At 45.4% G+C, this 27,869-nt stretch overlaps 1 protein-coding gene across 1 annotated transcript in view; it reads left to right on the top strand.

Moving 5' to 3' along the window:
• Positions 1-25,268, top strand: part of LOC140421116 (stAR-related lipid transfer protein 13-like) — a 138,238-nt gene extending 112,970 nt beyond the window's left edge. Inside the window, exons 9-14 of the mRNA XM_072505523.1 lie at positions 897-1,107; positions 3,124-3,238; positions 4,671-4,892; positions 7,112-7,329; positions 14,133-14,309; positions 16,331-25,268. Coding sequence (XP_072361624.1) covers positions 897-1,107; positions 3,124-3,238; positions 4,671-4,892; positions 7,112-7,329; positions 14,133-14,309; positions 16,331-16,448 — 1,061 coding nt within the window. The 3' untranslated portion in view covers positions 16,449-25,268. The remainder of the gene's footprint in view (positions 1-896; positions 1,108-3,123; positions 3,239-4,670; positions 4,893-7,111; positions 7,330-14,132; positions 14,310-16,330) is intronic.
• The last annotated feature ends 2,601 nt before the right edge of the window (positions 25,269-27,869 follow it).

Raw genomic sequence — 27,869 nt, 5'->3', positions numbered from 1 at the left:
CTTTCACAGCACTATAAGGAGGGACTGCCAAGGCTTTGACCCAATGATAAAGGAATGGTAAATTTGGGGACCATGTGACTTAAAGGGGAACTTGGAGGTTGTGACATTCTCATGAGCATGTGACCCTTGGCCTATGTGGTGGAGACCATGGTTTGTAAAGTACTATTGAAGAAGCCTGGGCAAGCTGCTGCAGTGTATGGTGTAGTTACTGGCCTACTGGTCCAGAGAAATGAGTTCAAATCCTATCCTCGCAGCCGGCGAATGTAAATTCGGCTATTGAAATAAATTTGAAAGAGATAAAGAACGAGTGTCGGTAATGGTGATCATGGCTGGAATTTTCTGGCCGTTCGCTCGCGGCGGGATTCTCTCATCCTGCCGGCAGCGCACACCCGCCCAGTGCAGGTTTTCCGGTGGTGTGGGGTAGTTTCAATGGGAATTTCCATTGGCAGGGCCGGGAACAGAGAATCGTGCTGCCAGTGAGCGGTGCGCCACCTCCTACTGCCGAGAAACACGTGACTGGAAAGCCGGAAAATCCCATGAAACTACTGGATTGTTGTAAAAACTCATCTGGTTCACTCATGTGAATATGGAAAGAAGTCTTCCATCCTTGCCTGGTCTATATGTGGCTCCAGATTTACAGCAAGGTAGTTGACTCATGACTGCCCTCTGAAATAGTTTAGTAAGCCACTCAGTTATATCTCAAGGGTTATTATGGATGGACAATAAATTCTGGCCTTGGAAAATTTTTTAAAAATGTTATGTCTAAGGCCCACACTTGAAGCTGCTGTATTTGTAATCAAGCCTGCAGTGGGGTTTTGTTTGGTGGAATTTCTCGAATGTTAAAGTTGTAAGCATGTGTAGTTCCACGTGTGTGAATCCTCCTTTTTGCCTCACAGATGTGCCAAAGGATCAACGACTCCAAGCCCTTCAGGCTGCTATTGTGCTGATGCCAGATGAGAATCGTGAGGTACTTCAGTCGCTGTTGTACTTCTTGAGTGACATTGCATCAGTACAGCAGAACCAAATGACTGCTGGAAACCTGGCTGTCTGCCTTGCACCGTCTCTGTTCCACCTGAATGTGCCAAAAAAAGAAAGCTCCTCCCCAAGGTGAGCTCCGCAGTTCACAGGGTCTCTGCTGCTGCTAGTTTTCTTCGAGGATGGAAGAAATCAGACTTGCCAATGATAGCATCAGAAACCCTGCAATGAAAATTAAGTAAATTGAAAATAGTAATTAGCTGTCAACATGCTTGTATTTCAGAAGGTAGTAGAATATAAGAGGAAGGGAAGAAAGGTGGAAGTAAAGAGTTCCTTAGTTTAAAGGTTTTGGGATAGTCAACAGGAGATGACATGATAAGCCTCCACATTCTCTCCAGGCTCTCTGATTTCCTCCCACAAGTCCAGAAAGACATGCTTGTTCGGTGAATTGGACATTCCGAATTCTCCCTCAGTGTACCGCAACAGGCGCCATGCTGTGGGGACAAAGGGATTTTCACAGTAACTTCATTGCAGTGTTAATGTAAGCCTACTTGTGACACTAATAAAGATTATTATTATTAAGTGTGTTTGATTAGGAGATTTTACAGTAGCTGCAACTTCAATGATGGTTCTCGCATATTGGACAGTAGCTGGCGGAGGCCATGCGGAAATTTCTATTTTCGCCATTTCTAGTGAGAACAAATAGATATGAGTAAAAGGTTGATTTCAAAATTAGTGGGCGAAGAATTTTGGGCTTGTTATTTTCATGTCAGTAATTCATTATCATCTTGACTAATATAAAGTGTTATGTTATAACCCTGGATTGAATGGGCAGCACGGTGGCACAGTGGTTAGCACTGCTGCCTCACGGCACCGAGATCCCAGGTTCGATCCCGGCCCTGGGTCACGGTCAGTGTGAAGTTTGCACATTCTCCCTGTGTTTGCGTGGGTTTCGCCCCCACAACCCAAAGATGTGCAGGATGGGTGGATTGGCCACGTTAAATTGCCCCTTAATTTAAAAAAAATAATAATTCTGGATTGACTGGGAACAGGATTAGTTAAAGCAAGCATTCAAAATATTATTGTGAGGTGACAAAATGCATTAAAAATGAAAATTGGCTAAATCTTCTGGTCCCCGAATCTGAGGGAATTGCCCGGGAATTTCATCTTTCAATGGGCAATTCTTCTGCCCCTTGGGACGTTCTGTGAATATCCCCATTACCCACCCCACTCACTTACCCACCCAACCCACTTACCCACCTCATCCATTCACCAGTGTGCTAACATTCAAACTAGACCTTTAAACTTACCATACAGCAGTTAGAGCCATAAAAATGGGACAGTGTCATTGGCGCTGATCCTCTTCGCAGGCCTCTGTGTGGATTCCGGCACTGAGTGAGTTTTTCAGGAAGCTGCATTGGAATTCAAACCCTTTTAAAAATAACGAGGCAAATGTGCAGTTTTCTGACTGATCAGTGTCCTCCTTCTGGTAGTGTGGCAACCAGAATTGTGCGCAATATTCTAAGTGCGGCCTCACCAAGGTTCCATACAACTGCAGCATGACTTGCCAATTTTTATACTCTATGCCCCATCTAATGAAGGCAAGCATTCCGTATGCTTTCTTGACTATCTTGTCCACTTGTGTTGCCACTTTCAAAGATCTGTGGACTTGCACGCCCAAACATTCTGGGGATACACGCATATTGGTACACTTCCATATTCGGCACACTGGCACTTGCCATAGATGCCTAATACTTATCTGAGGCAGTGAAGGTGGAAGCTGTTCAGCCGCTTTTCTGAGAAGGATGTCTTAAAAATGTGTTTTACAGATCTAGAAAACATTGAGAAACACTACAGCACTTTAAATTGTTAAGAGGAAAAAAGAAATGGCATCATCTATACCACTGTAGAACGAAACCCTCCACCAGAGAAATGCAACCGCTACCTCTGTAACTAGACTGAATATGGATACTGACGAAATGTGAAGATTTGTATTATGGCTCAGTATTCCATCTGTCCAGCTGATTAATGTGGTACTATATAGCAGTTTACATCATAGAAACAGTGGTATCTACTTATGTGCTTATATGTATTATGTCACTTTGCCTGGGTTTTTTAACGTCACATTTTTCCTGTCCTTGTTTGTAGGGTGATACGAAGGAGGGGTGTACTGAGCAAGCCCGATCAGAGGGACCTCAGTGAGAATCTGGCAGCAACTGAGGGACTGAGTCACATGATCGCAGAGTGCAAGAAACTTTTCCAGGTACCATTAAAGGGGGAGATGGTAGCGTAATGGTAATGTCACTGATCTAGAAATACAGAAGACAGCCTAATTCTCTGAGGATGGGGGTTCAAATCCCACCACTGCAGCTGGGGGAATTTAAATTCAGAATTTAAAATCTGGATTATATAGCTTGTCTTAGTAATGGAGTCCATGGTACGTACTATCAATGATTGTTGATAAAACCAACAGTCCTTTATCTGTTGCCCTTATCTGGTCTGGCCTACATGTGACTCCAGATCCACAGCAATGTGGCTGACTCTTATCTGCCCCTCTGAAATTTGCCTCGCAGGCAACTCAGCACAGGAACAATTAGGGTAAAGTTGCCAATGTGCCCAGATCCCTTGAAAAAATAATTAAAAAAGAACATTTTGGGGATTGTATTTCGGTATTTTTCAACAACACTTGGCTATGAGGAGCAAAGGAGAGTGATGAAAGAGTTAAAATTGCAATGTGTGATATTAGCAATGAATGTGTTACAACATTTACATAAAGAAGCTCCCCTCGCCAACTCTTCTGCCCTGGTTTCCCAGGCTCCTATTCCTCCAATGAATTTTCCTTGCATCCTAAAGAGTGATGCAAAAGCATCATCCATGACAAAACAGTGAGTGCTGATTGAGGGTGGATGAGGTGGAAAGAATCAGATGGGGACAGCACAGTAGCACAGTGGTTAGCACTTTGGCTTCACAGCGCCAGGGTCCCAGGTTCGATTCCTGACTTGTGTCACTGTCTGTGTGGAGTCTGCATATTCTCCCCATGTCTGCGTGGGTTTCCTCCGGGTGCTCGGGTTTCCTCCCACTAGTCCCAAAAGACGTGCTGTTAGGTAATTTGAACATTCTAAATTCTCCTGAACAGGCGCCGGAATGTGGCGACTCGGGGCTTTTCACAGTAACCTCATTGCAATGTAAGCCTACTTGTGACAATAAAGATTATTATTATTAGAAAGAACAAAATGTGAAACTCAGAGCTGTCTTTAAGGGCAGATTGTACTGGAATTGAGATCCTGGCATGGTTACCAGTTCCTCTGCAAGCTCACTTGCTCTCTGTAAAATAAAACAGCGTAAAGATTTTTATCTCACTAAATGTTTCAGCTGCTTTTGTAAAGATTGAAGAAAATTGTGTGAGGTTTTGTGTGTGTGCATAAGAGAGACAGGGCTGGATTCACTGCCGGCGGGATACTCCGTTTTGCCGGCAGCCCGGGGGTTTCCCAACGCATCCCGCCGGCGGGGTGAAATAGAAATGTAGCATGACCAGGCGGAGCATCCAGCCCCATAATGTCCGACCCCAAATTATGCTAATGTTTATTTATATGTAGGGCAGTATCGGCATACTCCTGAACATAGGGTGCATGAATCATTTATAAAAGTGATCAGCACCACTGTAACTGAGTTTTACATTATTTTATTTTTGACAGATTCCACATGATATAATGGTGCAGTCCCGAAACTCCTACATTGCAGCAGATGCTCATCCTCTGCCCCTGGAGGGCTTCAGGGGACATCATGAAGGCAGGGTTAAGGAATATATGATCCACATGGAGAACACTATTCAGGGCCTGCTAAGGGAGGCCAGTGAGAAATTTAAAGGCTGGACCAGCGCCATAGGACCGGTGAACACAGAACTTTCTTATAAGAAGGTATTGGATGGAATTTCACAACATGAGTGAATATTGTAAATTGCCATTGAATCCCTCTTCAAGGTTAAGCTTCTGGCCAAACTTGTCAAGTGGTTCCTCTATTCAGACTGGAGTGGGCAATCTGCAAAAAGAGTGGACCATTCATATGCACTTGAATCATAGCATCATAATATACACACACATATACATAAGCTTGTGTAACTTCATTTTTGCCTGTTTGCCATCTGTAGAACTGTTCTGAAAATACAAGCACACTAGATTTACTTCCTTAAAATTTAATATGAATGTATGGTCCTAAAACCATTTCTTGCTTTCCACAGACTAAAAATTGCACATTACTGTTAATGTAATGTGTATTTTTAGCTTTTTCCAATCTCTACAAACTTAGAACTAAGTGCTGGATTGCAAACTTTTCTCTGTTCTTCTACCCTCTGGTCTCCCAATGCCACATGTCAAGTTTGACTGGGAAGGTGTGCAAGTTGCTCCTGGGCCTTCATCACTGCCGCCCTGAACTGGCCGAGATAAATCTGGGTTGCCCACATTGCATTAATTTCTAATTTTACATTTCCTGTGTTTAATGACCGAGGAAGCCAGCGGTAGGAAACAATGATTTAATTTAACTATTTCCAATACTCTGCCCACAGCAGTAACTATCCACAATCACAGTCCCTGTTGGGACAACAAACTGCCTGAGCCCTGCTTGGGCCGGCATTTATGTTCAGTTCTAATCAGCCCTAGCTGGGTGGCCTCTGCCACCTACCCTGGAAGCTCGTACTCTGCGAGCCTCACGGGGAGATCGATAATGGTTTCCCTGTGAGCCTCATGAGGGGTATGACACTGCCAGCTGGTGTACCAACTAGAAGACTATGCTTCTGCTGCAATGTAATAGGGCACCAGCTGTTCTAACTTATCATCAAGATCTTATGATCTTGAGTCTATTTTTTTCCTCCATTTTTCTCTTTCTGTTCTGGAGAGCCAAACTCATACTGGAGTACAATTGCTCAGGTGCTGACAGCATTCAGATGCCTCTCCAGATCATGAGTGTCAGCACCATTTGGAGGGCAATGGTGATAGGCACTAAATGTTGACTCTGTCAGCCTCGCTCACATTCCTACAACAAATGAAAAGGAAAAGTAAAGCATTCAGTTGTGGGGAGAGTCAACATTACATTCACTCATTTCAATGGTAAACCTGGATGATTATTTTCTTCCTCCTTGCTCACAAGGCTGCTGTGATGGTTATGTCAGCTTTCCCGGTGGCTAAATATTGAGTGATTTCTTTAACCACTGTTTGGAAGTGCTTATAATTGAAGAACTTTGGGGGGAAATTTTGAAGACTGTACAACTCTTTGGGACAAATGATCAATATAGAAACCCATAGAAAAGAGGAAAACAGGAAAAGCTTCGGTCTGTTTAACAGATAAGAATGTACTCTGTATTTGTCATTTGTCAAGGGATCCCATTCTATAAATGAGTATTTAAACCAATTCCAGTTTTAAAAAAATGTATCTTGGCAATCTGTCTGGCGAGACTTTGTGTGATCTCAGCCACTGATTTATTTAGGATGTGTAACTCCAGATAAAATCACGCAAAACAAAATTTTCTCCAGATATTGTCTACATAGGAGACCAGACTTTCTGTGCCATTACTGAGAATTAGGTTGGAAAAGAATTGTGGGTGTTACTTCAACCAAGCAGAACTATCCCTTTGGTATCATAGCTTGAAACATTCCACTGAATCATTACAAGACTGTGACTGGAATAGTTGAGGATGAGAATCATTGGTGACATAATTGCTTGTGGTTATTCTTGCCTGTCTTCAGACACCACAGCAAATTTAGCAATTGGCAAAGCTATGTGTTTGATGTCTTCAACATGGAGCTGCCTTGTATTGGTACATCAGAGAAAAGATTTCCCTGTTGCATGAGCTGGCGCAGTGGAGATGCCAGATAAGTATAAATAGGGTGGGAAAGCTCCATAAACCCTGGAATTAAGCTAGGGAATGGGGCTGAACAATAGTTCGCAAACAGGAATGACCCAGCATATTTGACAGATGTTATTTGCCGCCAGAATATTTCCTGGAATACCCTGGGTTTTCTGTAACATAGAACATAGAACAGTTCCTTTGATGAAACGGCTCTGACAACACGAGAAAGGAGGTGACAACCTCTGAGTGAAATGCTCGCAACACGCTTTGTTTTGTTCTTCTCTGTGCTGGTAGGTTGGCGATGGGCATCCCATTCGTTTATGGAAAGTGACAACTGAGGTAGAAGCGCCCCCAAACACCGTGCTAAACCGTCTGCTAAGAGAACGCCACCTCTGGGACGATGATGTGTTGATGGGAAACATTGTGGAAAATATCGATAAAAATATGGAGATTTGCCATTATGTTCTGGACAGCATGGCACCGCATCCCAGACGAGACTTTGTGGTCCTGAGGTAAGACCAGTCACTGGCTCAGCAACAGTGAATGCCAATGTGCTCATGCCAGTAGCATTGCATTGTAATTCGGTACTTCTCCTGTTTTCCGATTGACCATGTTGAGGAACCTGGTGGAATCCCGTTTATCTAAAATAATTAAATAGAATTTCAATTGTGACATCATGTAAGAAAAGCTGAAGCAGTCACACTGGTTGATGTTTCTTTCCCAGCATATATGTAAGATCAACATCGCAGGATACAGTTGAGTAAACTGTTGAAATGTTTTATGTTCACAAGTCATTTTCGTGGTCATGAATAGTTTGCAATGTGTTTAATAACCAGAAAGAGCAGTTTACATCTTTGTGAACAGATATTTATTTTTGAATGAGCGTAATTAGGATTGGGCCCAAGGCCAAGCACGCTATGTAAATGATTTCTTCTGCTCAGTATCTTCATGAGCATATTTATGATGTCACTGACACACAGCAACCTGAGGCCTTTGCCCCCACTGAATGGAAATCAACATGTCCCTAAAGGCGCAGAGGCTGTCTGAAATGTTTTGTATGAACAGCAGGTTGAGCGCTCAAATAGTCGCTCAAAAGCATTTGTTTTAAATGGTCTTGAATAATGTTAGTTTGAACAAGCCTTTAATTTTACAGTATCCAAAAGCATTTTCTAGTAGAAAACACAAAGTTAAACTTCAGCTGTTTCGGGTTTTAAATTGGACTCAAGTTGTCAGCTTACTTGCCACATGATTGTCAGTGGTTCTAAAGTTCTTTAATCACACTTCAGCTAAACCACTTCTTGGCTTTCTAAATTCAAGGGAATATGAAACAAGGGTAGAAGTTGTATGATACCCCGCCGCAGGTTTGCACGCAGGGAGGTCTGTAAAATTCCCCGAATAGCTTTCTCGCCACCCTGCTGCCTCCCCGACCACCCACAATTTTACATGGGACAGACACGATGCAAAAGGTGGCTCGCCCCAGTTGAGGCCTTCAAGTGAACAATTGATGGCCACTTATGGGCCGTTCCCACCTGACCTACTTTGAGGCTGACGGGAGAGGTTTGAGGTGAGGGGGCTGGAGGTTAGCCTGTTCGGGCCTCGAGCGGGAAGTGGGAATGCCTCCCTCAAGAGGCCCCCCCCCCCCCCTGTCCCTCTCCCAAGGTTTGCCCCCTGCAGGTGCTCCCTCACCTCCTGGCCACTCCAGAAAAAGCCCCCAACTGCTTGGCCTCGCATATCCCTTTTTGGGTGGTGAGTGGGAAACCCCACTATTTGAAAGTTCCTGTTCCAGATGTGGGATATGCATAATGCTGCCTTTCCAAGCGATGAACTCTCAAGTGCAGATAAAACTACTGGGTTAGATTTTATGCATCCCCACAGCAGGGGCTTGTAAAATCCAACAAGTGGCCTTCCGACCGCCTACCTGCCCACTCACAAGCTGTATGAAATTGTACATGGGCAGTGGAGATATCGGGCAGCCTGCCTGTCCTTGGGCCTGTTGAGGCTCTTACATAGTCAATTAACGGCCACATAAGGGCCTAATTCCACTTCTGCTATTTTATCCATAGCAGAGGGGAGTATATACCAAACCAGGTTGCCCGGCAGCTTTAGCTGGGCAGGCTAGTATTCGGAAAGGGAAACCTGGCCCTGGCAAAATATCCCTCACTTACCTTGGTGTCTGGCTCCAATGATCATCTCCATTGGGGACTGCTTGTATTCCCAGCGGTGCCAATACTCCCATCTGGCATTGCTGGAACTACATTGTTGCCGGCCATCCGATTGGGGCGGCATGGTGGCACAGTGGTTAGCATTGCTGCTTCACAATGCCAGGGACCCGGGTTTAATCTGACCTTGGCTGACTGTGTGGGGTTTGTCTCCCCGTGTCTGCGTGGGCTTCCTCCTATGTTCAAAAGATGCGCAAATTAGGCGGATTGGCCAAGCTAAATTGCCCCTTAGTATCCTAAAGGTTAGGTGAGGTTACTGGGTTACGGGGAGGGGGTGGGGATGTGGGCCTAGGGCTCTCTCGGAAAGTTGCTGCATACTTAGTGGGCTGAATGGCCTCCTTCTGCACTGTAGTGATTCTATGGTGGGCTGCGCTCTAAGGTGGGACATCCTGTTGCTAAGCGCGGAAATTCTGCCTCCAACCAAATGACAACAGGGCAGCTGTTCTTCCTGTCTCGGGGGAAAGGACTGTGGTGCCCGACAAAATCCAGCCCACACTGCTCTGATCTGAATGGGTGGTGGAACAAGATTCATCAATAAATTTCAAACCAGGGTCGGATTCTCCTTGAAGTGGAAAACATTGCAGGCCATTGGGAAAGAGCAGCTAAATGGGACTAATTGGACAACTCTCAGAAAAGGGACTTGCATATCTTTTGATACTTACTGATTCTACTGTAGGAGCCCATCTAAACATTTTAAACATGTTTGATCCTAGAAACTTGCTGGGCTCAATGCCAAGTTAGTTGGGTGGACCAGAAACTCAAATTGTTGGCCTCCGGCCCACTCCTGACTATATATTTCGATCTCACAATTCAACTGCTGATCACATTTTAAAAAATGTTACACTAATGCTTGTGCCTCCAAACCTGTCTGATAGTGATATTTTCAAAAGTTATTTTATCTCTGCTCCTGTTCTCTACTTTCCTTCTGGTCTTCTATTGATCTCGGGCTCCTGCCACCAGTCCCCACACAACCACACCCTCTCCAAAAAAGGATTGGCTCCTTGTCCCACTTATTCTTTCACATCAGCCTACAGCTTCACTCATGGTTCTGATTCTAACCTGCTGTTCACTCTTCAGCTCCACTGCTGTTACCAACATTGGAGTTTGATTATCTGTGCTAAAAATAGCCAATGCCTCCTGTTGCCTACTTTCCCGGGTGCGGTGACCTCGCCCGGGTGCGGTGACCTCGCCCGGGTGCGGTGACCTCGCCCGGGTGCGGTGACCTCGCCCGGGTGCGGTGACCTCGCCCGGGTGCGGTGACCTCGCCCGGGTGCGGTGACCTCGCCCGGGTGCGGTGACCTCGCCCGGGTGCGGTGACCTCGCCCGGGTGCGGTGACCTCGCCCGGGTGCGGCGACCCCGCCCGGGTGCGGCGACCCCGCCCGGGTGCGGCGACCCCGCCCGGGTGCGGCGACCCCGCCCGGGTGCGGCGACCCCGCCCGGGTGCGGCGACCTCGCCCGGGTGCGGCGACCCTGCCCGGGTGCGGCGACCCTGCCCGGGTGCGGCGACCCTGCCCGGGTGCGGCGACCCCGCCCGGGTGCGGCGACCTCGCCCGGGTGCGGCGACCCTGCCCGGGTGCGGCGACCCCGCCCGGGTGCGGCGACCCCGCCCGGGTGCGGCGACTCAATTTTGGACCCACTTCAACCTCAAAAACATACCATCGCAATTCCTCATTTCAACACCTGCCATTCATCCCTACTCATTTCCCCCTGATATTCCTGCTTAATTTCCAACCCCTTCCAGCCCTGCTAACCCTCCCTTACTTGGCTGATAGTCCCTTTTGTGCTGTACTTTCCCTCATTCCTACCCTCATGCCCGCATTACCGTCCTGCTTCCTGGCCCTCTTCCGTGGCTTTATTTGACTTCTCATTATGCCATTTTCTATCTTTTTCCGATTCTCAGCCATTAAACACAAGCTGTTCCAGTTTCCTTTTGTTCCTTCCTGACCCTGTTACTTTTATTTAAGTTCTTAACTGTGTTGTGGATTAATGCACATTTGTCAAGTAATCTTTTTTCTTTCTTCGTTTTAAAACCCACTATTACACCTTTTTTCTCCTTTCTTGCTATATCTTGTTCCCAATTGTCTATTTCCAATGACCTCTTTTCTTCACAGCAATAAGTTCCACATTCCATTACATCTGTCCTGTACTCTCTGAAATACCATTCTTACTGATTCTGCACGACCATTCGGCAGATGTTTTTGTTTCTGTATGATAGTATATTGGATTGCTGGGTATGTCACATTATCAAAGAGTACCCAAATGTCCATACAATGATTGGAATGTCAGACAGGCTCCTTTTATGAGCATGTAGTCCTCCCTGGCTGATTTTTCAGGCAGTTCAACATGTTCAGTAGAGGAACATGAAAATCTTCCCCTTGTATCTCGTTTATCACAGGTGCTGTCAGTGTACTAGCATTGAAAAAATTATCAAATTACAAAATAAGGATTTTACAAATCAGAATTCTTCCCATTTAATTCAATTCATTGTAAACTTTTTGCCCAGGAACTAAACTGAAAATATATTCTGAGTCCTTGCACTCTTCTCTGAATTGATTGCCTGCCTGCAATAACAAATTGAAGTGCATGTGCATTTTGTCAACGCTTGTTGACTTGCTGATGTCAGCACTTAGTCGGCAAATCGGAGAATCCATCCCAGTACCTTTCGAGCACCTGACCACTACCATATGGAAAATCCACGCACACCCTGGGTGTAAGCGCACGGTGCCTCACAAACGATGAGGCTGAAGCATTTGCAACAATTTTCAGCCAGAAGCGCCAAGTGAATGATCCATCTTGGTCTCCTCCAGAGGTCTCCAGCATCACAGATGCCAGTCTTCAGCCAATTTGATTCACTCCACAAGATATTGAAAAATGGCTGAAGGCATTACCATCGCTAAATCCCTCACTATCAACATCCTGGGGGTTATCATTGACCAGAAACAGAACTAGGCCAGTCATATAAATACTGTGGGTACAAGAGCAGGTCAGAGGCAAGGAATCCTGCAGTGAGTAACTCATCTCCTGACTTCCCAAAGCCGATCCACCATCTCCAAGGCACAAGTCAGGTGTCTGATGCAATATTCTCCACTTGCCTGGATGAGTGCAGATCCAATAAACTCAGTAAACATAACACCATCCAGGACAAAGTAACATGCTTGATTGGCATCCCACCCATAAACATTCACAGTGGCAGCAGTGTTTACCATCAACAAGGTGCACTGTGGAAACTCATCAAGGCTCCTTAGACAATGGGCGGGATTCTCCGGTCGGCGATGTCGAAATCGTGATCGGCTGGAGAATTCCCGTTTGCGCCAAAATTGGGGGGGCGCCGCTTTTGCGATGATCCGCCCCCTCAGAAACATTGTACTCGAAGAGTATGCCGAACACCATCGGGATAGCCTCAGGATGTCACCTGAGGCCCTCCCCTGATGTTCCATCCCCCGATGGGCCGAGTTCCCAATGGCGTGGAACACTTATCCTTTTTTTTTTTGTGGACCCCGTATGGCGGCTGCGGACTGAGTCCAGCACCACCACAGACAGGGGGGGAGCCGTTCACCAGGCAGGGGGCTATCATCGGGGACTGGGGGGACTGGTGGCGGGTGGTCCGGGAGTGACGAGGCTGGTTACAGGAGGGTAGTTTTTAGCAGTCCGGATCCGCATGTGGCCAGTGCCATGTTGCACGGCACGGCCGCTGCAGGCCGCCGCCATGCGCATGCGCGGCAACGGACCCGGCAATCCTCCGGCCGTATCCGCAGGTAAAGCCGGGTTTTACGCTGTGCGACTGCTAGCCCCACACTGGACGGAGGATCGGCGCAGCTTTTGCGCCGTTTTTGTCGGCGTTAGCACTTGGTCTGCAAGTCGGAGAATCCAACCCAGTACCTTTCGAGCACACGACCACTACCATATGGAAAGACAAGGCAGTAGATACATGGGAACACCACCACCTGGAAGTTCCCCTCAGGCCACTCACCACCCTGACTTGGAAATATATCACCGCTCTTTCACTGTCGCTGTGTCAAAATCCTTGATCTCTCTCCCTAACAGCACTGTGGGTGCACCTACACCTCGGGGACTGCAGGGGTTCAGGAAGGCAGTTCGCCATTCTCGAGTGCAATTAGGAATGGGCAATAAATGCTGGCCAAGCCAGTGAAACCCATATTCCATAAATGTATACCAAAAATACCCTTGCATATCCAATGATTTCTGCCTGTCAGTATATGTTGGGCTGAATAATATGGGGGTCAGACAGCACATCCCTTACCCTGCCGGAAACCACATCGGTGTGGGACAGGCACATTCCACTCCGATCCACCCCGTTGCCATAAAGTGCTGCGGGGCGGAATGATAAGCTCCAAGTGAGACTTCCGCTCCTCATTGGGGCAAAGTCCCGCCCTTTGAAGCTGTGCTCCATTAGTCCCGACAGTGTCAGGAAGGCAGCAATGGCCACCGGGACTACAGGAAAAAAAAGATACTCCAAGGCTTTGCAACCTCAGTTAAGCCTGAGGTCTTGTGCTGCGAAGATTTGGCTAGGTTATGGAGGAGGACCTTGAAAGGAAGCAGCGGGTTGGAAAGATGGTGGAGTTTAGGGATGGTTCAACCGAAGGGGGCCGGCCTGGGATTGGCAGGGGCAAGCCTCCGAAGAGTTAACCCCCTCCCCCACCCTTCATTCTCACCCTTAGAGCATCGAAGGTGAAAAATCGGGATTCCCACTCATTGTGTGGCGTGGGTGGCTTATTCCCAAGGTCAGTTGGCTTGATATGATAACAAGCGTAATTAAACATTAATTTGTCATTTGAAGATGGTGGGAGGGCTGTTAATTTTGGCACCTGCCCATCCCCTGTATTATGGAAGTGGGCAGGAAGGTGGTGGGATGGGCGTCTGTCCCGTTTATATGCCCCACTCCCCCGCAGGAAACACGCCCGCCAGGAGCATGTAATATTCAGCTCATGTTATGGTGCTGTGGGCACATTCCAACTAAATACCAAACTTACTTTGTGTGGTCCCTTTACCGTCTTTAGTCTGTGCTGAATTCTTTGGGTTGAAAGTCCAGTGTCCAATTCACTGTAGCAATGCAATTGTTTTTCTTCTGATCTAGGACATGGCGCACTGATTTGCTGAAGGAAACGTGCATTCTGGTGGCAGTTTCTGTTGAGCATGAGTCCGTGCACCTGGATGAAGGTGTGAGAGCAGTAGTCCTGAATTCGCAATACTTGGTTGAAGCTTGTGGCCCAGGCCGGTCCCGGCTCACCTACATCTCCAGGACTGACCTGAGGTATGCGTTTCATCTCTCCCCACCCTACTCTGTGATGTGGTTCTGCATGAATCACAAGAATTTGAACATAAAGGGAGAGAGCTGGCCCGATGACTGGAATAATTCTCAGCCCCTGGGGTCAGATGCAAGTACAGCAGTTGGTTAAGTTGCTCATCTAGGTTACCAGACAAGGGAAAGATGTTCCCTCTATGACAAGTGTTGTGATAGATTGAAAACCTCAAAGACTAGTCTTGAATTCAATAATGAAATGCGTGTTTTAAAAAAAACACTTTTTCCCTTTGGATTTTATGCTCATTAGGATGTTGGGATATTAGTGCTGGAAATTGGAGCACTGGAATTGCATCAAATATTTTCCAATCAAATGTAGCTCTGGTCACATGCCAGATGAACGGTTTCTCCTCTGACTGTGTCTCAATCTCCTCTGACTGTGTCTCAATCTCAAAAAAGCAGCCTCTTCTGCTCCAATGTAACATTGTTTTCCTCAGTTGAGACAGCTGTGGCTCATTTCACGTTAGACCTTCACTGACGGCAGAATAGCTTTGGGAGCTCGAGCTCAGAGTACAATGACAAACTCACCGTGTCACATTGTGGCCTAACAATAACGTATTAAATGCAGAGGAATTGTATAAATCCATAGATTTAATAAAAGATGCTGAATAGTTGGTTTCTTAACTGTGCCAAGGACTGCCAGCACTACTACTGAAAAAGTCCTTTGAATGTCCTTAGGGGGGGCAGCATGGTAGCACAGTGGATAGCACTGTGGTTTCAAAGCGCCAGGGTCCCAGGTTCGATTCCCCGCTGGGTCACTGTCTGTGTGGAGTCTGCACGTTCTCCCCATGTCTGCGTGGATTTCCTCCGGCTGCTCAGGTGTCCTCCCACAGTCCAAAGACGTGTAGGTTAGGTGGATTGGCAACGCTAAATTGCCCTTAGTGTCCATAAAAGTTAGATGGGGTTATTGGGTTACGGGGATAGAGTGGAGGTGAGGGCTTAAATGGGTCGGTGCAGACTCGATGGGCCGAATGGCCTCCTTCTGCACTGTATGTTCTATATCCGTCCAGTGTGCATTTGGTTCTTGGATTATGTAACGTGTTCTTTGATTGTCACTCAGATCCCTCCTCTTAATAATATTTTGTGGGGTTGAATTTCTGTTGGAATTCTCCTGATTGTTCAACATTGTTGCAGCAGAATATCCGTGGAAGCCCTGGGGTGATTGTATAAATGGTATTTATTCCACTTCGCCGAGGTTTCTTCAGATCCTGCAGTTACAGCGAACAATTGGGAGAAGCCCGGCAGGAATTGAGCCACTTTATTTCTAAGTAAGAGTAATATTATCCCATTTTAAACTGTTTTCTGCATGACAATGTGCCTTCCTCTGTAGATACTCGGCACAGATGACTTAACAGTCTCTTCTGCTGGGAGGAGAGTTCAATCAATGACAACTCGCGCTACTCCTCCAAGGTATTCCCTTCCTCCCTGTGCAAGTTCCTGGCCTCCATTTGTTGCCTATCCCTATCTTCTATGTACATGACAGATGGAGCTCCAAGAATATATCTTGTGTATCTTTTTCTACATGGCAGTGAAGGCAGTATTTTGTTTAAAGCCGCTCTATTCCCAAAATCTGATTGTCATCAAAGCATTTCCTGACCGCTATGGGTTCCTTCTAGGTGAGATGTTCCTGAATAGCTCCTAGATTATTTAAAGTACAATGTGCCCTGCAAAGAGGGAAGTTAATGGGGACCTTATATCACAGACACATTAATGGGTAGAATGTTACTTCCAAGTAAGTCAGGTAAAGAGAACTTAAAGACAAATGGAAATTAGTGCACACTAATTTTAAAATGGATATTGGGGAACCCTTCGCACAAAAGTTTTAGAATTATTTGCAGGTTGGAGTAGCAGTGGCAGAAACATTAGAGATGTTTGAAATTAAGGTGAATCTTACAGTGGGAGAGTTAGGGTAATGATTAGCTTGTTCTCCCTGTTGACTCTTGTGTTTTTATTTCTCCCTTCTTTTCCTTCAGGGGCCGGACTCCAGAATGGTATAAAAAGGTCTCCGGATACCTATGTGCCATAGAGGTTGCTAGGATACGGGACTCCTTTCTGCAACCAAACGCACGAGGATTAGAGCCCAAAACCTGAACTGAGCTGACACTGCAAGCAGGAGAAACATGTCTTTCACAAGTATGCCCTGTTACCAACCAACCATTAAATGACAACCATAGTAAAATCAGTCTTCTAACTACCCCAGCCAGGCAAGATATAATTACAAGATAGGTTCAGGTGAAGGAGGCTCTTCAGCCCATTTGATATTATACTTACAGTAGACCACCCTTTCTATCTTCTTCTTATTAAAAGAATATTTGGAAGTACGTGTCTATTACGCAGGCTGCAACCACCCTCTATAAAATGAAATACTTCCTGACATCTGCCTCACAGAACAACATTTAAATGATTGTTATATAATCATTATATTGATAGATTTTACCAATTGAAGTACCAGTGATTGGTGAGCTACCTTGAAAAAGAATTTGTCCCTCTGTCCAGTGGTTTTAATTTTATTATAATAAAAGCAAAAGACTGGATGCTGGCCATCTGAAATAAAAACAGAAAATGCTGGAAGAGCTCTGCCAGACTTGGAGTTTTTCTAGCAATTTCTGTTTTAATTTTATTGCTTGTTTGTGTCTTTAGTTCCTCAACCGTTGTGAAATTCTTGCACCCATGCAACTGGGGCAAAGAAATAGACTATTTTAGTTTGTGCTCATTTGTTAAAGCTTTACCGATCTGGCCGTGAATCTGTTTATAATGAAAGTCCTATCAGCTAGTAGAAAAAATACTGCAAGGAAATACTTTCGACTTTGGGGTGGAGGCCCTGAAACAATGGAATAAGGATATGTGAGAGGGGTATGGAATGTTAACTTCTAGGGAAGTGTTTACTGTGTGTGGGGAAGTGCTGGGGGCTGTTGATGGGAGCGTGTGGGAATTGATAGCTGACCTCAAGTGGAATGGTGTGTTTGGGAAGTTGAGTGTAGGCTGATACTGACAGACAATCTAATATGTGCTTTCTGTGGCAAGAATAAATGTTTATACCATATGAGATTGTTCTGTTTAACTGCATACTCATGTAAGATCCTCATTTCTGGAGAGTACTGCATTAACTTATTATGTTGCACATTCAATATATATTGGGTATCAATATAGGACAACATGATAGCACAATGGTTAGCACAGTTGCTTCACAGCTCCAGTATCCCAGGTTTGATTCCCGGCTTGGGTCACTGTCTGTGTGGAGTTTGCACTTTCTCCCCGTGTCTGCGTGGGTTTCCTCCGGGTGCTCCAGTTTCCTCCCAAAGATGTGCAGATTAGGTGGATTGGCCATGATAAATTGCCCTTAGTGTCCAAAATGTAGGTTAGGTGGGGTTACTGGGCTACGGGGATAGGGTGGAGCAGTGGGCTTAAGTGGGGTGCTCTTTGCAAGGACCAGTGCAGACTCGATGGACTGAATGGCCTCCTCTGCACTGTAAATTCTATGATTCTAATATACAATCCCCTGTGTACGTGTACATATCCAGCAGGTAGATAGATCTAAAGGTATATATTCTGTTTCCTTTTTTCTGTTCCCTTTGCTCATTGCTTGTACAATACCTCAATGTAGAGGGAGGCAGATGAAGCTCTGTAAACCCAACCTTGGTGATTCTGCAGTCAAATGTAATGAGATGTCCAATTGTGTTCTTTCCCCTTACCCCCTTTGGATCAATGCCTGGTGACTCCTGAGCCCTTCCCTCAAATCTGCTGCATCATTATGAGGAAATCTTGTGTTGTTGTAGAGTTGATAGTATGTACATATGTTTCAGCACTGCAGATGTACATACATTGATGGTATGTCCATACGCTTCAGCACTGCAGATGTACACACATTGATGATGAACGTACATTGATGGTATGTACATATGTTTCTGCACTGCAGATGTACACACATTGATGATGAGTGTACATTGATGGTATGTACATACGCTTCAGCACTGCAGATGTACATACATTAGTGATGAGCGTACATTGATGGTATGTACATATGTTTCTGCACTGCAGATGTACACATTGATGATGAACGTACATTGATGGTATGTACATATGTTTCTGCACTGCAGATGTACACACATTGATGATGAGTGTACATTGATGGTATGTACATACGCTTCAGCACTGCAGATGTACATACATTGGTGATGAGCGTACATTGATGGTATGTACATATGTTTCTGCACTGCAGATGTACACACATTGATGATGAGTGTACATTGATGGTATGTACATACGCTTCAGCACTGCAGATGTACATACATTGGTGATGAGCGAACATTGATGGTATGTACATATGTTTCTGCACTGCAGATGTGCACACTGATGATGAGCGAATATTTCATGTACACATGCGGGTGCTTGGACACTGGTTTGTGGGTTTTTAGGGATTTAATCATGGGATGAAAACTCAAATAATGTTAAATATACTAGAAATATTCCATGCATGTAAAACAAAACTTTGACTTATTACTGACTGTGAAATGTTTGCCCTAGTTAGAAATGGCTATATTCACAGAATGTGATCTGCAAAAAAACATGAGAAATTGTTGAGAGAAAAGGCCAGTGGACCAATCAGGCTTCCTTTATCTAGGGTCCGTGAGCATATACCATCCATCATATGATCTCCTAATACAGTCTTTATCTCCCTCTTCTGAAAATAAAACCAAGCTGTGTTGTTAACATCTCAATAATATGCTCATTCCTCCTTTTCATCAGATATTAACCAAGCTCACTCTTTCAAAGGCCCCAAATCAATTACCTTCTTCCACGTGCTAGTAATCCTGTGGGTAAAAATACTTTGTCTAACCCTATTTGAACCTTGTGAATTTTGGATATGTCTTTTGAACTTATGCATACTGACCAAGTTAGATAACTTATTGAAGCCTTTAATTATTTGGAAATGGTTTCATGACTCCCTTCGGCCTTCTTTCCCTAATGAAAATAAATTTAGTTACTTCAACCTTTCTGTAGAACTCAGCCTCCTGAGGCTGACAAACATCCTGGTAACTCTCCCGCGTATCGTTTCCAATGTTGCTGTATACCTTTTGTGGTCAGGTGACAAAACCGCGCAGCGTTCTCTAGAACTGGCCTCAATTGATCTGTGCAATGTCATTGCAACTTGTTCTGACTTATCTATTGCCCTCCAGATAAACTCCAAGCTGATGCACACTGACCACATTCTTTCAGAGTGTGATCGTTGATCATTCTCAAATGTTTTTGCCTTTTGAGCATCTGAGTTGGACCCCAGACTGGAGATCATCTTCCCACCTAATTCCAAGTGAGCCTGTTTTGTTTCAAGTGAATGCTTTCATGTTATCGCTCCCTCTCTACAATTCCAGTGGTATCACCCCATTTAGGGTATGCATCTGTTCCATCCAGTGGAGTTGATCATAGCCCTGGCTTCACAGATTTTGGGAGTTTTTCCTGTTATTGCACTTCATGGCCACCAGGCACTTCTGAAGTTGTGAGATCTCTCCCCAACATAGCCAGTGCCTTCAATCTTGCTGATTTTGTAATGTTGTTATTTGTATTAGTTTTGTTTTCTTTACTCACAAGGGTTGGTCCTGTACGAGAGACGGTCCTTATATCCAGCAGGATAAGGTGTACCCAGTGCCTTAACAACACTGGCCTAGTGACCCTTCCAGTGTATCCTGAGGAATTCTTGGACATCAGCGTGCAGGATCTTTGCCCTCCCTCTATTGATTGAGCTGCGGCAGGCGAGGAAAGAAAGTAGGAAGGGGACACCATTGCCCATTTTTAAGCCACCTAATTTCCTGGACATTCAATAGTACATAGGCAGATGTATGTGAAAATGGGATTCAAATGACAAAAATACATGACCCAATATCCATAGCAGCCGTGGGTGCCAAGGTTACACTATTTAATGCCTGGCATTCAGCATAGCTATGGTCGTGGATGAAGGGATTGAAAGATGAAGTGTCAGGAAGCCCATACAATCGATTGTAGAGTGATGAATTACACTCTGGCAAGCTTTTTTTGGGGGGGGTTAACTGAAGTCTGTTGCATCAAATCTCTGCCCCCATTACTGAGATTGGGGAATCCCCTTGTGGAGATATTGATCCATGGCCAATGTGGAGCTGTATGGCCGGGGGAGGGGGCTCTCGTCACATAGAACATGTACCTAGGACTGCCAAACTCCTGGACTCACCAGGAATTGAAGATTGATCTTTGGAATATTGTTGCAACAATATTCCAAGCAACCCAAGAGGAACAAAACAAACTTTGTGTGTTTTAATATTTTCTTTGAACTCTTTCATGTATTAATTATAAAAACATTGGAGCTGGGAATAGGTGATTGCTGTTTCACTGACAGCCACGATGAATTCAGTTGGATAACTGAGTTCTCTTTCCAATGGCCGTGGGTGATCAGTGTGACTAGAGGATAAGGTAGGGGAATGGAACTCGGTAGAATGCTCTTTCAGAGAGCCAGCGCAGACCTGATGAGCTGGAAGGCCCCCTCCTGTCTGTAAAGATTCTGTGATTTATTTTTCAACGTTACAATTTAAAACATAAAAAAGCTGAACTGCAAGTAAGTCAACACAATTAATTACAAATCACCCAGTGGTGCATGTTAGAGTTTTATTCACCATCTTCTGTTGCATTTGTTTGATGCATTTTCAGACATGGTAATGAACTGCACTGCACTGGGTTTGCTTGGCGTTTTGATTTGAGACTAATATTGCTGCTGGAAGGTATACTAATAGATGTAAGATGGTATAATTTGTGACAGCATGATATATGTGTATACATTGTGTGGTGGGTAGTTCAGTGTTGTTTGCAGTAACCGGTTGCTTTGGTCTACCAGCAGTCACTTGTCCGTGGCAACACCTATGAGTCTTATTGGAAACAAATGAAATATCCAGCCTGAGACAGGGTGGAGTGATAGCTGGCTGGAATGCCAACATTTAGCACCAACTACCAATTGCTACATTATTCATTTAAAAAAAATAGTTCCAACATATCGATGCAGGTTCTCCAATAACAATAAATTTTCTGGACCTCCAAGCCCTTTTTGCTTTGGTGTCTATGACACTGAGATCCATATCTCTGCATTATGTAGCTCACTTGCGGCCTGGAGGAAACATTGCAAAATCATTGGAGCCTTGTGAACATGAACAGGTCTCGCTGCACTGTACCTGAAGCTGCAAAAGTCAGATCTCCTATTAGTAAATCCCATTTAATCAATCGTCACAATACTACCAGAGATTTTCTGTTCTAATGTTTGAATAGACCCTTGAATCTGAATATTACTGAATTGTGTCAATTGTTAAATAAAGAAGGAAAAACAAACCCCCAACACACGCCAGCCGGGAAAATGGAATGAAACTCATCTTTTGCATTGCCACTGTTTCACGTTTAATCTTTGCATTTCTTCCACATACCATTGATTGTGAAATTTTTATTTAGCTGTTCACAGGAATAAGGTTGGTGCCAGATATGAGATTGGATCACAGCCTTTAAAGATAAATACGTCGCAGAACATTTGAAATGTCTGGTCATTGTGTAAAGAGCATAAACTTAAAATTCTGTAACAGAAGGCAGCACGGTAGCGCAGTGGTAGCAGTCTCACGGCGCCGAGGTCCCAGGTTCGATCCCGGCTCTGGGTCACTGTCCATGTGGAGTTTGTACATTCTCCCCGTGTTTGCGTGGGTTTCGCCCCCACAACCCAAACATTTGCAAGGTAGCTGGATTGAATATGCTAAATTGCCCCTTAATTGGAAAAAATGAATTGGGTACTCTAAATTTAAAAAAAAAATTCTGTAACAGGAAATACAACAGCATAGATTGTGGACAGATAATGGATTCCTGTTAATTCCCTCATCTTTGATTCTATCAGTGTGCCCTTCCTATTGCTATAGTAACAGCATTGGCCGGTCTGAAATTGTTAAACAGACTTCCTGTTTGGCTACGAACTGCAAAGAATCATGTACTCGTTCAGTGAGGTGCAGGTTAAAAGATTATAATTGCGCTCTATCTCTTCGGTTTGATCATCATTGGGAGGATCTATTTTAAATTCAGTCCATTCTAGTTGTCTTGATTTCATCCATTGAATCACAACTAAAACCCCATTCCTTTCTTCTGGCTGCTAGGGGCTGAGGACATGCTTCTCACTGCAGGAGCGTGAGCTGAAAGTGGAAAAAAATGTTTCCCTTTTAAAGATTAACTTTTGATTTTGATGTGGTTTAGGTCTGTTGCAAATGCGTCTGTTATTTTTAAATTGGATATCGCCGATCTCTACGGGTAGAAATGATAAGTAGCCCAGCTTTGTTGTGACAGAGGCCTTGGCTGGTGATACTTTTAAAGCAATTCCTAAGTTCTCTCATTCTTGTGTTGCGTCCATGAAGCAGAAGATGAGCAAACACAACTCAAGATAGATGGGGTTGAAATTTTGAGTACAATGGAAATAAATTAATTTGGATTGAAAGGCAGATGGAACTCAACACTTTCAGTAGTTCACCTCAACCGCATAAAGGTGGCTGGAAGAGAAAGGATGTGGGAAGGGAGAGTAATAACAGAACAATATGAGGGTAAAAGATCTCAACCCGCGTGCATTATAGAGTAACCAGCTACATGAGCTATTTTACTCTTTGTGAATAGAAGTGATGCAGTGAGAATTCACTAGTGAGCCTCTTGGTTGGGTCTCGACTGCATCTCAAAATATGTACTTAAATCCTTTAATCAAATGTGAACTAGTCTAATAATGATGTGTAGATGCCGCCGTTGGACTGGGGTGGCACAGTAAGAAGTCTTACAACACCAGGGGCAGGAAATAGGGGGGGTTATGTCCCCACGCCGGCGGGAAAACTAGCGTCAACAGCCCTCAAAAGTGACGTATTCTCCAAATTTTCGGGGGCTAGGTTGACGGCGGAGTGGTTGGCCGAAGGGCTGGTGCGAGTTCACGCAGGCGCGGAACGGCCGGCATGATCACGTGTTCCCTTCTCCCGGCCCCCGGGTAATATGGCGGAGCCCTACAGGGGCCCGGCGCGGAGGAAAGAAGGCCCCCCACGGAACCAGCCTGCCCGCAGATTGGTAGGCCCCGATCGCGGCCCAGGCCACCATGGGGGGCCCCCCCAGGACAGCCCCCACCACACACTTACCTGCCAGGTCCCGCCGTGCGTGAGGTGAGAGTGATTCACGCCGGCGGGACTGGGCAAAACTGGACAGCCACTCGGCCCATCGGGGCCCGGTGAATCGCCGGGGGGACCGATGTCAACGGCCCCGACCGGCGTGGCGGGAATCCGGCCAGTCCCTGAAAAACGGCACCAGAGGATAGGGCAGCCGGCGGTGGGGCGGGATTCGCATGCCCCCCCCGGGGATTCTCTTACCCGGCGCAGGGTCAGAGAATCCCGGCCCAGGTTTCTTTGGAATCACTAGCTTTCGGAGCGTGGCTCCTTCATCAGGTGAGTAAAGATACAAACACAGCATATCAAGACAAAGCCAATGATGCAAGATGATACTTTGAATGCGGGTCTTTGCAAAAGTATCATCTTGCTGTGTTGTGTAACCTACCTCTTTACTCACCTGATGAAGGAGCCACACTCCGAAAGCTACAGACTCCAAAGAAACCTGTTGGACTTTAACCTGGTATTGTAAGTAGTCTAATAATGGTTCGAAAATTGCTAGAATCATTGAAGTACCAAGCCAAGAAAAGCAAGGGTATATGCCATTGGATAAATTGTTAAGTATTCTGGAGTTATGACTGATTTATATGTGGGAACTAGTAACCACATTTATACAGAACGTTTCTTCAGGAGGTGGAGTGGCTGGGATGGATAGTTAGAACACAGAACATACAGTGCAGAAGGAGGCCATTCGGCCCATCGAGTCTGCATCGACCCACTTAAGTCCTCACTTCCACCCTATCCCTGTAACCCAATAGCTCCTCCTTCGGTCACTAAGGGCAATTTATCATGGCTAATCCACCTAACCTGCACACCTTTGGACTGTGGGAGGAAACCGGAGCGCCTGGAGGAAACCCACGCACACACGGGGAGAAAGTGCAGTCTCCGCACAGACAGTGACCCAGCGAGGAATCGAACCTGGGACCCTGGCGCTGTGAAGCCACAGTCCTAATCACTTGTGCTACCGTGCTACTGTTCACGACAAAATATTTGCTCAGCTTTGTAGAAGCATTGGTCTTTAATGGAAGAATGAACTTTTCCCAGTTTCTGATTCCTTGTATTACAACCTCCCTTCTGTGACATCTGAAGTTACCAGTGGTTTTGTGTAACGTGAAGAAGAAACACAAAGGGCATTCTGTACAGGAATATTTAGAAGAATCTGCTATGAAACTTACATCTTAGGGCTAACTACACAAAATTGTGCTCTTGGCAGAGAACCTCACCAACCAGGGGACCATGTTTAGAAATTAGGCAGGTGCATTTTGCATGATTTTCCAACCATTACAGTTAATGGATGGCAAGATGTGGAGAGCATACCCACAATTTGTTTAGTTCATCATTAATATTACAATATTGTATTCTCATGAAGTGGAAAAGAAATAGATGTGAAGAATGCATTTGTACAGAGTTCTTGTATGTTATATTAATAGATGTTACCTGTGCCCACTGGCATCTTGTACTGAGGAGGAATGTGTGTGATTGAATATTCATGGTGTGAAAGACCTGTAGGGACCTATAATGGCACAGATTCTATTTAACAGCAAGAGTAATTTTTATCTCAGGTATTTTAACTTGTATGAGTTTTGTTGCCAATTGTACATATTGTATTCCTACGAATATTGTGTCCAATTTGTATAAGAATTTTAAAAATATTACGTCTTGTATTAAAAATTATATTTTTCCTTGACAATCTGCTCAAAAGTGTACAGATCATTTTAATAAATATTACTTCAAAATGTTTCTGTAATCTTTTCCACCTTATTTCAATAACTTAGTCGGCAAATTTATCAGCCTGCACTGTATTGAGGTTGGTCATTTCAGTTGGGTGGTGCAAAGGGCACTACAATTAAACTTCGCAACCCTCTCAGGGTCAGAAATAAGCCAAGAATGCCCCACCAACATTTCACTTGCCTACATCGTTTAATCTGTTAAAATCAATACATATTCCAGTCTACTGCTCTATTTAATTTCTTCCTGGATCCCGAAATTGGGCAACCTCCTACCCTCGTTCAGTGATGGTCATTTTTACTTGATGCGATGGCAACTGGGAACAGAATTGCATTTTCATCCATTTTGACACTTTTGCAGAGTCAGAATTATCTACAATCTTTCTTTCCCAGGACAACGCACAGGCTTTAAAACTCTGTGATTGATGACTTACTTCTTCGAGTCCTGCACTCTGGGTGTTTGCTTTATGATTGTTTCATCATTAAAATAAAATCCAGTCACCAGGACCTTTTTTAATAAAATAGATAGGAGCATTACGAGCTTTGTGTGGGCAGGGAAAGTTCCGAGAGTAAGGAGGGGGTTCCTTCAGCGCAGTAGGGACAGAGGAGGACTGGCACTACCGAACTTGGGAGATTATTATTGGGCCGCCAATGTGGCCATGATACGTAGATGGATGATGGAGGGTGAGGGAGCGGCGTGGAAAAGGCTGGAGAGAAGATCCTGTAAAGGGACGAGTCTAGAGGTGCTGGTGACGGCGCCGCTACCGTTCTCACCGAAAAAGTACACCACGAACCCGGTGGTGGCGGCAACACTGAACATATGAGGACAGTGAAGGCGACAGAGAGGGGTGCGGGGAGCCCTGGTGGGGTCCCCTATCAGGAACAACCATAGATTCGCCCCAGGAAGAATGGATGGAGGATTTCAGAGCTGGTACCAGTTGGGAATTAGGAAGGTGGGAGATTTATTCATAGATGGGACTTTTGCGAGCTTGGGAGCACTGGAGAAAAAGTATAAGTTACCCCGGGGGAATTTCTTGAGATATATGCAGGTGAGGGCGTTTACTAGACAATAGGTGAGGGAATTTCCGCGGCTCCCGACACAGGGGATACAGGACAGGGTGCTTTCAGAGGTGTGGGTCGGAGAGGGCAAGGTGTCAGAGATTTATAGAGAGGTGAGGGAAGAGGGGGAGGAGTCGGTGGGCGAACTAAAAAGAAAGTGGGAAGAAGAATTAGGGGAGGAGATAGAGGAGGGTATGTGGGCTGATGCCCTAAGCAGGGTAAATTCCTCTTCCTCATGCGCCAGGCTTGGCCTGATTCAATTTAAGGTGCTACATAGAGCACACATAACGGGGACAAGATTGAGCAGGTTCTTTGGAGTGGAGGACAAATGTGGGAGGTGTGGCGGGAGCCCGGCAAACCATGCACATATGTTTTGGGCGTGCCCGGCACTGGAAGGGTATTGGAAGGGAGTGACGGGAGTGATTTCGCAGGTGGTGAAGGCCCGGGTCAAACCAGGCTGGGGGTTAGCTCTATTTGGAGTTGCGGAAGAGCCGGGAGTGCAGGAGGCGAAAGAGGCCGATGTCGTGGCCTTTGCGACCCTCGTAGCCCGGCGCAGGATCCTACTCATGTGGAATGAGGCGAAACCCCCCGGACTGGAGGCCTGGGTAAATGACATGGCGGGGTTTATTAAACTGGAGCAGATAAAGTTTGCCCTGAGAGGATCGGCTCAAGGGTTCACCAGGCGGTGGCAGCCATTTCTCGACTACCTAGGGGAACGTTAGAGGGAAGACAGATGACCAGCAGCAGCAACCCAGGGGGGAGGGGGGGGGGAGGCTTAGTTGAGTATAGGTCAATAGAGTACGAGGTTTTGTTACTTGTATATTATTATTATTATTGTTAAAAAGTTTTTAAAATTCTGTTTTATTGTTATCGTTTCGCTTGTTTTGTAAGCGGAAAAATGTTGCTCAGGGGAAAAAAAATTTCAATAAAATATATTAAAAAAAAAAAAATCCAGTCTGCATAGAACCATCAATTAACATCAAAGTTGAAAAAATATAATACGCATTGGAGTTCCCCTGGAAAATTGTGGTGACCTGTTTGTTCCAGACCTCTGCTCTTCCAGGGGTTTCAAGTTCATTTTTATCAGAACAGGTAGCTTCTCCCTGTCCCATACGAATGAAATGATTGCACACCAGCAGAGCCAGAAATGGGCACTCTCTCTTCCAGGAATTCCCACTGCTTGGGCTCAGTAAAGAATCCAGAGTGTCATATCATAGATTATCATAGAATTTACAGTGCAGAAAGAGGCCATTCGGCCCATCGAGTCTGCACCAGCCCCTGGAAAGCCTCCACCCTATTCCCGTCACCCAGTAACCCTGCCTACCCGTTTGGACACTAAGGGGCAATTTAGCACGGCCAATCCACCTAATCTGCACATCTTTGGACTGTGTGAGGAAACTGGAGCACCCAGAGGAAACCCACGCAGACATGGCAAGAAAGTGCAAACTCCACACAGTCACCCAAGGCCGGAATTGAACTGGAGTCCCTGGAGCTGTGAGGCAGCAGTGCTAACCACTGTGCCATCATGCCTCCCACTGTCGGTGGACAATGGT

The sequence above is a fragment of the Scyliorhinus torazame genome, chromosome 5 (assembly GCF_047496885.1).
Source record: "Scyliorhinus torazame isolate Kashiwa2021f chromosome 5, sScyTor2.1, whole genome shotgun sequence".
Taxonomy (NCBI): Eukaryota; Metazoa; Chordata; class Chondrichthyes; order Carcharhiniformes; family Scyliorhinidae; genus Scyliorhinus; species Scyliorhinus torazame.
The sequence above is the reverse complement of the archived record's forward strand: the minus strand, read 5'-3'. Positions and strand labels throughout refer to the sequence as shown.